We start from the raw sequence: 9,366 nt of genomic DNA, 5'->3' as shown, positions 1-9,366 counted from the left end.
CGTTTTTTAGAGTGTAGGAGGACTTTTAGGTGACTTTAAAGCACATCAAGAATGATTGTAAAGCAGGACCAAACAACGGAGGAAGTTGTGTTACCTCTATCTATTTTCAGACATGCGAGCACTGACAGAAGAACAAAAAAAAAAAAATGAGTCACACACTATGTGCAAGCACTTTTGTGTGAAATTATCACACAAAGTGACAAACTATAGTGTGTTGGATTTGGTGGTTCACATATTTAAGCTTTAAAATCAGCACGAAATGATTATTGTTTTCATAGTGAACAATTAATCTATGTGTTCATAACATTTAATAAAAACTTCACTTATTTTGTCCACATAAACTCCCTTTCTTACAATAGTCTGCCTGTCCGAATCTCATCCATATCAAGCCCACTATCTGAGGGTGGAGGCGCCAATCTCCTTAGAGTGGATTCCCCCTCGATAGAAGGTCAGCGCCTCTGTTAAGAATGCCTGGAACATGAGTCACGCGTAACGACAGGAAACACCGCCTGCTCCACACTAAAAGCTTGTGAGCAAGAGCGTGAAGTTTCGATGAGCGCAAACCGCCCTGGCTAAATCACACTCTGACTGGGTGTAAGGTTGCTCTTGTTCAAATTCACCCTGAACCCGAGATATGATGTGAGTGAGCACACGACGGGTGTCCTACAGTACTTTCACCTTCGATTCGGCTATGATGAGCCAATCATCTAAGTATGTCAAAATCCGCAGACCTGACATTCTCAGGGGAGCTAAGCCTGCCTCCACACACAGAGAAAAAGTCCTTGGGCTTAGGGCGAGCCCAACGGGAGGACTGTGAATTAGGTTGCTTTTGTTCAAATTCACCCTGAACCCGAGAGATGTGATGTGAGTGAGCACACGACGGGTGTCCTGCAGTACTTTCATCTTCGATTCGGCTATGATGAGCCAATCGTCTAAGTATGTCAAAATCCGCAGACCTGACATTCTCAGGGGAGCTAAGCCTGCCTCCACACACAGAGAAAAAGTCCTTGGGCTTAGGGCGAGCCCAAACGGGAGGACTGTGAATTCGTAACATATGCCTTGATAGGCGAAACGAAGAAACTTCCTGTGTGGCGGATAAATGCTTATGTGGAAAAACGCATCTTTCAGATCGACCGATGTGAACCAGTCGTTCTGTTTTATGGCGCGGGTCAGAGTGCCGTGGGTTAACATTCTGAAATTGTATTTCCTCAAATGTTTGTTCAACACTCTTAGGTCCAAAATGGGGCGGAGAGAACCGTCCTTCTTTGGAACCAGGAAATAACGAGAATAAAATCCTTGATTTATCAGATTGGCACCCACCACCTGAATCGCTCCCTTTAATAGAAGGGAAGAGATTTCCTCGTTCAGAATGTGAACGGCGCTCTCCTCCGTGTGAGAGGAAAGAACGCCGTTGAAATGCGGGGTTTTTATTACAAACTGCAGTCTGTAGCCCTGCATTACAGTTCGCATCACCCACTCGGGAGCCGAAACAGTCTGCCAGGCCGACTCGTAACTCGCGGGTGTCCCCACCAGAGCCGGAGAAGAGCTGGCATTCTCGCGTGCGCCCAGTTGGGAGGGGGGGTTGTTGCGGGGCCTTTCCTTGCTCTGATGGAAATTTTGTCCCGTGACGGGAGGGTTAGGCAAACGCGCAGGGGGCACCTGCCGTGTGACCGCCTTCCTAGGAAGGCATAACTTGAAGGCCTTGTCCTCCTTCTTGTCGTCGTAACGTTGCTGCATCAATCCGATGGCAGGACCAAAGAGAGCCCGGTCGGGCTCAACCGGAGCGCCCGCGATGCGCCTCTTCTCACTGTTGGGGAGGCCTGACAGGTTAAGCCAGAGGGCGCGCTCTCCCACCACAGAAAGCGCCATGGAGCGCCCGCAGGCTTGGACGGCCTGACGGGCATTGCGGAGGACGAGGTCATTGACAGTGACGATCTCCTTCCACAAGGTTGGAGAGGGAGCTCCTTTGTCCAGCTGCTGCCCTAAATCGTCCAAAATCTCCGCTTGGTAAGCGGAGAGGAGAGATGAAACGTTTAGGGCCCTGACAGCCAAGGCCGAGGATATTGGGCAAAACCAGCTGCGGGGGAGCGAGCAGCCCGCCGTGGACGGGGTTAAGGTGCCTGGCGACAGAGGGCTCGATGGCAGGGGAATCACCCATGCCTTGAGCTCCCATATCCTTCACCTCGAGGCCCGTGAGACCGTGTCTAAGATCGAGCGGATCGCCTCAATTGTGTCTCATGTGCTTAGTGCACGCTGGGAGGACGGGAAATTACAAATTAAATTGTTTTCTCGGGCCGGGAGGCGGTCCCAGCAGTTTCCCGTCGTAACTGAGAGACGTTGTGCCCCGGGAGGCCCCCGGTAGCGCGTCGTCATCACCGTGTCCCCCATCCGAGTCCGAAAGGCCGAGCTCGACGCACTGGGTCGCGGCAACTTTGAGACGGCGCCGAAGGAGCTTTTTAGGCAACGTGAGGCAATGGCTGCAGTTTTCCGGGTTCTCCAAAGCCTCTTCAGCGTGCTTGAGGCCCAGAAGGGGTGCGGCTCCTTAGCGGCGATCAGCACGCCACACACGGCCGGGCAGGCCCGTGATGTGCAGCCCCCGAGAGAAGTGTGTTTAGGGCCTTACCTGGCATTGGCTGCGCGCTTCTGTCTGTCTAGCCAGACTTGGTGCAATTGGATGCTTCTGCAGAGGTCAGGTACGGATGCCCTTCCCATAGGTGGATCTCGAACACGTGATGATGAAAGAGAACTCTTATTTAGATTTGCCTCCATCCAATCAACAACTGATGGATTGAACCAAGTCCTGACCTACTTTTCTTTTTTCTTTTTCGGCAATCCATTTCACTCGCATGTATGTCACAATATGAAAAAAAGAGATCTGTCGCAACTTCTGTTAAATCGTGACTTTGAGTAAACTGCATTGACAAATAGAGAACTTCAAAAAAGACTGACAGACTGACCAAATAATGAGGAATTCGATGGTGTAACTTTATTGCGTGAGCAAGTGCGTGACTGATGAAAATAGATTTATGAATTCTAAGGAAGCATGTGAGCGCATATCTGTGCGAGGGCAGCTGTGGTTGCATGTGGAAAATTACTTTAGATGAGCAATGACGATAGTGGATTCAGAAGAGATACTCAAGTCTGAAGTGATTATACTGCCATTTTTTTCTGTATGTAGCTTCTGCCCATCACACACAATGCTGGCAGAAATATACTCGACTCACAACAGTATTCCAAAACATGTTTTAAAAAAGTTATTTCTTTATTTTATACCCCTCACATCTAACAGACACTTTAATGAGTTTAAATGAAATGTTAAGTGATCGACTTTTGTTCTGCTGCGACTAATATGCCATTTACTGAATCGTTCAATCTTGCATGAGTAAAATCTTGACTGAGATGAGTAACTGAAATCAACTCTTTTTAAAGTATCAACTCTGAACATGCTTGATTCAAGCAGTGAAATGCTCCTTATGTGGGTGGATTAATCTAGTGTCAGCCCAGAAATGTAGCAACGAGACATCATGTGGTTTATGACTGGAGATGGAAACCAGTGATCAAAAACAGAGAATAATGATCAAAATAAAACCTTTTAACAGGTGGTTTGGTAAATTTCACTAATACAACAAATGAAGGCCATCTTGTTAGTTGTAAAGGCATCAAGACAACAACGGGGGGAAAAATTCATCAAAATGACCAAAGACCATTTTTGTGCTTTCAAAATAATAATAACATTTCATCTACTGTATGAAGCATGAAAAATACACAAACACCATTTTCAAGTATACAAAACATGAAATATCACATAAAATACTAAAGTACAGCAGACAACATCAGAACAAACCTGACTTAAATAGAAGCAAAAACCTTTTTTTTTTTTGCTCAGGCAGTTTGTAATGCTATGATATGTAAAGGTGATTTTCGGTAGCTCAAACAAAGACCACTGGGTCAGTTGTGTATCCATGTACGGGCCGGTACAACATTCTGAAGGAAACTAAACCAGAGAGGGAACAAACACATGTGCACAAAAGCATAATGGCATTACCACTGTACGATATCGGGGTCTCTGTGCTTTTACTATGAGTGATTGTTTCTGTTCTGCTCAACAGCTTTTCTACTACCAAAAAGCCATAGTGTAATCTTTTAAAAATAATATGCTAACCTTCATTCCCTCGCTCAGTGTAGCTACAGCAAACCTTCACAAAAGCCGTATCAGCGTTTACATACACCACAACCAATCAGAACATGAGACTACAGGCCTACAGTGTCCTCACTCCTCATCCTATATGACTCAAAGAGCCAAATACATGCAAGATGAAGTAGATATGGATGGTCAAACCAACCTTTGTGAGTTCATTCGGCTCTTCATCTAGTATTGATTTTTCATTTTATTTCAAGCAAATGACCAACAGTGACATTATTCAGACTCTACAGGCATTTTACCAATGGGCTCACATAACAAACTGTCCCTAAAAACCTCCATTCCTACAAAATAAAAATAAGTTAAATGTTTTTCAGATTAAGAAAATTCATATTGTTCTTGTCATGACTCTTCGTTTTGCTTATATACAGTAAAGTGAGACAGTACAAGGCACACATTAAACGTCTTTGAAATGTTACAGATGCATAAATTAACGAATCCTATCACAACTTCATCTACTGTGCTAAAAATGGGGTGCCTAGTGCGAATGGCTAAAACTTTGTTGCTTCTGTGTTTCAGGAAAAGTATTTCATCTAATGCTGAACCACTAGGACCGCTCGAGTTGGTTTTGAGATTTTCATAAGACTGAGGTCAAATCCATGCAACTGATGACTCTCATACTTTGTGCCAACAGTCATAAGCAGCCCAGTCCTACTGATCACTGCTGCTCATCAATCCGAACTATTAAGGCTAAAGTTGTATTTTCAATGATGGAGAATTCAATATCTAAATACTATGTTCTTAGGCACCATGTGCGTTAGATACTGTCAACAAAGCTGCCAGGAAACATCCCGGTTCGGCCGTTTCTCTGTAATGTTCCTTTAAACCAGCCGTCCTCTCGTTTTCGGTGCACAAACACAATGTCTCCCTCCTTGAGTTCCAGCTCTGCTTCGCTTTGGGGAGGGTAGGACACCACCACACGGTACCTGGACGAATGGTAAAATGTGATGTTTAGAAGTCATGGAATGTTTCTTCTCAAGTATGACGTCTGAATGTTGATTTGTGGGTGTTAAGGCCTGTTCACATCAAACACAATAACTATAACGATAAAGAGATAGTTTTAAAAATCATCCTAAATTTGATAGATTAGTAGAATCCACACCACAACTATAATGATAACAGCACAGAAGAACGATATCATTGGAGTCACTTTCAGAACTATTTTTTTTTCCAGCTGATGAACGATAAAAACACTGACAGCGAATCAGAATCCATCCTGCTTTAAAGAGCTCAAGCATTTAAAGTGCTAGATGACAAAACTGCAGTGCATGCTTATAATAAACTGATCATTATTATTATCTGTTGTTGTGGACACTAACATAGGCATCATTTTAGGTTGTGTGACAAGAACTCAAGAGTTAAACTGTGTCAAAACAAAGTCATCTTGATAATGTCAGATAACAATTAAGCAAAACATGGTCAGGTCAAAATGTCTGAATAATTTTTGGTCCCAAATTTTTTATCAATTTTACTGGTAGTCTACTGTATGAAGAATTTTTGGGTATAATATGTCACAGTATACTTTATTTTGCTATCCTCACTTACATAAATCAGCTATGTGATCAGCTGTTAGATTAATGCATATTGAGTAAAAATGTCCAGAGTTTATCATTATAGACAGAAATTTTATTTCGATCTTGATATTTATTGCCCAGCCCTAGTATCATTATAGTTATAATTCTTAGTGTTTTTATTGAACATGCTTTTGTTGTACCTTTCACAAACAATTGGCCGGCCGTCGTGCTGCATGGAGAGGAGGGAGGAGCATGGCTGTCGTGGAGGCGGTGCGATTGGGGCAGTGTTGTCCTGGGAGCAGCTTCTGTGTGACACTGCATCTGTGTTTGATGAAGATGAGGATGCAGAGAGCTCAGGATCCATCGGACAGACCCCAGCATGGCCGTTGTGTCCTACTGCCACTACTGAGCTGGATGGAGCCATTTCAGGTCCGACTGCCCCCTGGGGCATTTCCATGGCAATAGACTGCTCTGCCTCCAGTGTAGGGGAGGATGGGGGAGATGGGCGGAGCTTCTTTTTATTAGACAGCAGTTTCAGTAGGCCTTTCTTTTCTCTCTGAAATGACATGTTTGATTCTGTATAAATGAATAGGTTAAATGCAAACAGTCTCTTCCACAAAACATGCAATGATCAGCACAGGATCTTTGAAGATTACCAGCTGTCAATGAAAATGTCATCAACGGAAATCAAATGACATATTTGAAATGTTTCCATCTAAAGTCTGTAACACACTACACGACTTTTGAAATCTGAACCGATTTAAAACACTAGGCACCGTACACTTGCTGACTTTGTAAAAAGTTACAGAGGAAAAACTGGGCATCATACACTAAATGACTGAGGATCAGACTTTCTGGTTGTTCCGAACACACAAACTCACACAGATACATGTGTGAGGTTGCTAGAACATGCATGACAGATGAAAACAATGTGTTTTATAATCAGCTCAAAATATCAAAAATGTTTAAAGGGGTCATATGATGCTATTTTAAAGATCATTAAGCCGTTTTAGGTAGGCGTGGCTGACTCTTAACTTTTATAAAGAATATCTCTTTGGATTTGAGACTTTAGTCTTTGCAACTTTACAGATCTTCTTTATGCACCAAGAGCTTGTAGCACTCTAAAGAGAAAGGAAAACTTGAAATCGCATCATATGACCCCTTTAATATCCTCCAACTTGACAGAATCATAGTCTGAAGCTAAAACAAAAACATCTTAATGTGGATTTTAAAATTTACGCACAAAAGGATTAAATGTAATAAATGATTTGCACACAGACAAAAACCTCTGCTGAATTTCATGTTTGTTAGTGATTGGCAACAGATGGCTTATGTCTGAAGCAACTCCCATGTTCGGGGAGGTGACAGTAGCCAATAATCGGAGTGAAATATTCACTGAGGCAAAGTCACATGAATTAAAGTGTTCTATTCATAATAAATAACGAAAGGCAAAAATTAAACAATAATTAATAAATCAAAATAAAACTGTGGATGGAAACCCAGTCTAATGCCATGACACAATCATATTATTTTATTTAATATTTTTTGTACTTATTTAATTGTCCATGATTCGCTTTATTCATTTTACTCCATTTTCTTTATAGTATTTTCATTCATTCCTTCCTCTAGTATTATCTCTATCCAAAACAAAAAGAAAATGCATCATCAAGAGATCTGGTAAAAAAAGGGAGGTTTATAAAAGTGAACTCAGAAGATCTGTGCGTCAGCTACACCGTACATGTAAGAGTACTAAGAAATCTCCCAGAACTTCGAGCCAAAGTGAACAAGACTCAGGGTTGTGTCCTCTGAGTTTGCAGAACAGTCTGAATCATAGAAAAAAATGATGATTTCAGCTCTATATAACTATCCAGCTCAGCAAATGAGGTGAAACTCAGAGAATTTCTAATTGCCAAATGCCTTACCACAGCACATTCAAATAATACTGATGGGAGGGAAAAGCAAAAGAAACCATTAAAAAAAGCTGTAGAGGGACTCAGGAGGCCATGAGACCTACATTGTAAACGCTTTATTTCAACACCTTCAGTTCTCACCTTGCAGTCTTTATCCAGTCTACAAGCAACACCATGATTCGAGGCTGAACCGAGAGATTTTGTGCTGCCAGGATTCACAGGAAGTGCTACCACAGGGACAGGTCTCACGGCATCACTGTCCAAAGAAGCAGCGCTAACATTAGGAGGGGTCAAGGAGGCGGCGGCACAGCCCATAGCCACACTGACCCTGGCTGAGGAGGATCCCGGGCTGGAGCCGAGGACAGGTGACGCCTGAAGAACCACAGCTGTGCTAGGAAGGTAGGACACAGGATTGTGGGATTGGATGGGCGTCACTGCTGCCGTAGGCCGGTCCTGACTATGACACACAGCTGGTGGGGAAAAAAGGTGGAATAAAAGAAAGATGATTTATTTGATGACAAATTTGAGTGCCCATGATAAAGATTTTAGACATCGTTAAAAAGAAAAATAAGCCAAGTTTTTAGAAATATACTATTTGTACTATATGGTTTTATTATATGAATTTAAAGAATTTCCCCGAAAAGTATCAATTTAGTGCATGTAAGTGCATGTTTATTAATGTTTTTAAGTATTGTTTGCCAAGAGATAAAAAAAAAAAATATTATAAATAAATAATAAAAAATATCTCAAACTATTGAAGGTTTTCTTTTCAATAATTAATTTTTTAATGATGCTTTTCAGGAGAGTTGTAATTTTTATTTTTACTTTTGAAATATTTTGCGTTATTCCTCAAATTAATTTTAATTCATGAGTTAAAAACATTTGAAACAACCATTTAATTATATCATTAGCAAATAGGCCTGTTTTTTACTAAAATTCTGAGTGATGTTCGTTATTAAGTGTGTGTGTGCATGTAATTCTACCTGTCCTGACTGCACTGCGTGCCTGGTTAACGGTCATCTGTGACGTCACATGCATGAGCACTTTGGGGTGCTGTCCAGTGGGTATATGTGCAGCTGATACTACAGCAGCAGGAAGTGGGCAAGACGGGGTGGGATTTGGGCAGACTGGAAGGGGTTTGCTGGAGTCGACACTCCCCAGGGTGGCTCCAAGAGGAGCAGAGGAGGGGCTGACGATGGTGATGCCACGTCCAGCCTGGGAGGAAAGGGTCAGGGGAACTTTTGGCTGACTGCTGCCAGAAACAGTCCTGCAGTAAAACAGAGAAGTGTGAGGTTTAAGACTCTCTAAACAGACACTGCTATTCCTGAATCTTTTGACATTGTAACACATTTTACAGCAAATCAACAGAAACATCTGTACATTTAACATCCAAAAGAATATTTTAAGTGCTCTATGTAGTTGTATTTCTTTTACATCACAGGTCTGATGAGAAAAAAACCCCGAAATTTAATAGGAATTGTAAGAGGAGCTGTAAGAAAGAGATTTTGAAGTTTGATTTTGAATGAAAAATGCCTCATCATACTGAATATTTTTAGATGATGTGTTTTCATGCAACAAGCGAACGATAATATGTATGTAATTCTCATTCCTGCCACACAGAGAGTGCTGAGTTTAAAGGAAAGTCCCAAGTGCAAAAGAAACTTTATTGACAGCATTTGTGGCAAAATGCCCATTAGCAATATATATATTATATATATATATATATATATATATATATTTT

General features: G+C 41.9%; 1 protein-coding gene across 1 annotated transcript in view; it reads right to left on the bottom strand.

Annotated features, from left to right (window-relative positions):
• Positions 1–3,571: 3,571 nt before the first annotated feature.
• LOC107739375 (E3 ubiquitin-protein ligase SH3RF1) overlaps positions 3,572–9,366 on the bottom strand; it is a 53,397-nt gene continuing 47,602 nt past the window's right edge. Inside the window, exons 9-12 of the mRNA XM_016551474.1 lie at positions 8,609–8,892; positions 7,767–8,095; positions 5,916–6,271; positions 3,572–5,127 (exon numbers count right to left, since the gene is read on the bottom strand). Coding sequence (XP_016406960.1) covers positions 4,959–5,127; positions 5,916–6,271; positions 7,767–8,095; positions 8,609–8,892 — 1,138 coding nt within the window. The 3' untranslated portion in view covers positions 3,572–4,958. The remainder of the gene's footprint in view (positions 5,128–5,915; positions 6,272–7,766; positions 8,096–8,608; positions 8,893–9,366) is intronic.

This window comes from Sinocyclocheilus rhinocerous, unplaced genomic scaffold (assembly GCF_001515625.1).
Source record: "Sinocyclocheilus rhinocerous isolate Xijiao unplaced genomic scaffold, SAMN03320098_v1.1 scaffold7063, whole genome shotgun sequence".
In the NCBI taxonomy this organism is placed as follows: domain Eukaryota; kingdom Metazoa; phylum Chordata; class Actinopteri; order Cypriniformes; family Cyprinidae; genus Sinocyclocheilus; species Sinocyclocheilus rhinocerous.
Note: the sequence above shows the minus strand (reverse complement) of the source record. Positions and strands in the feature narration are given on the sequence as shown.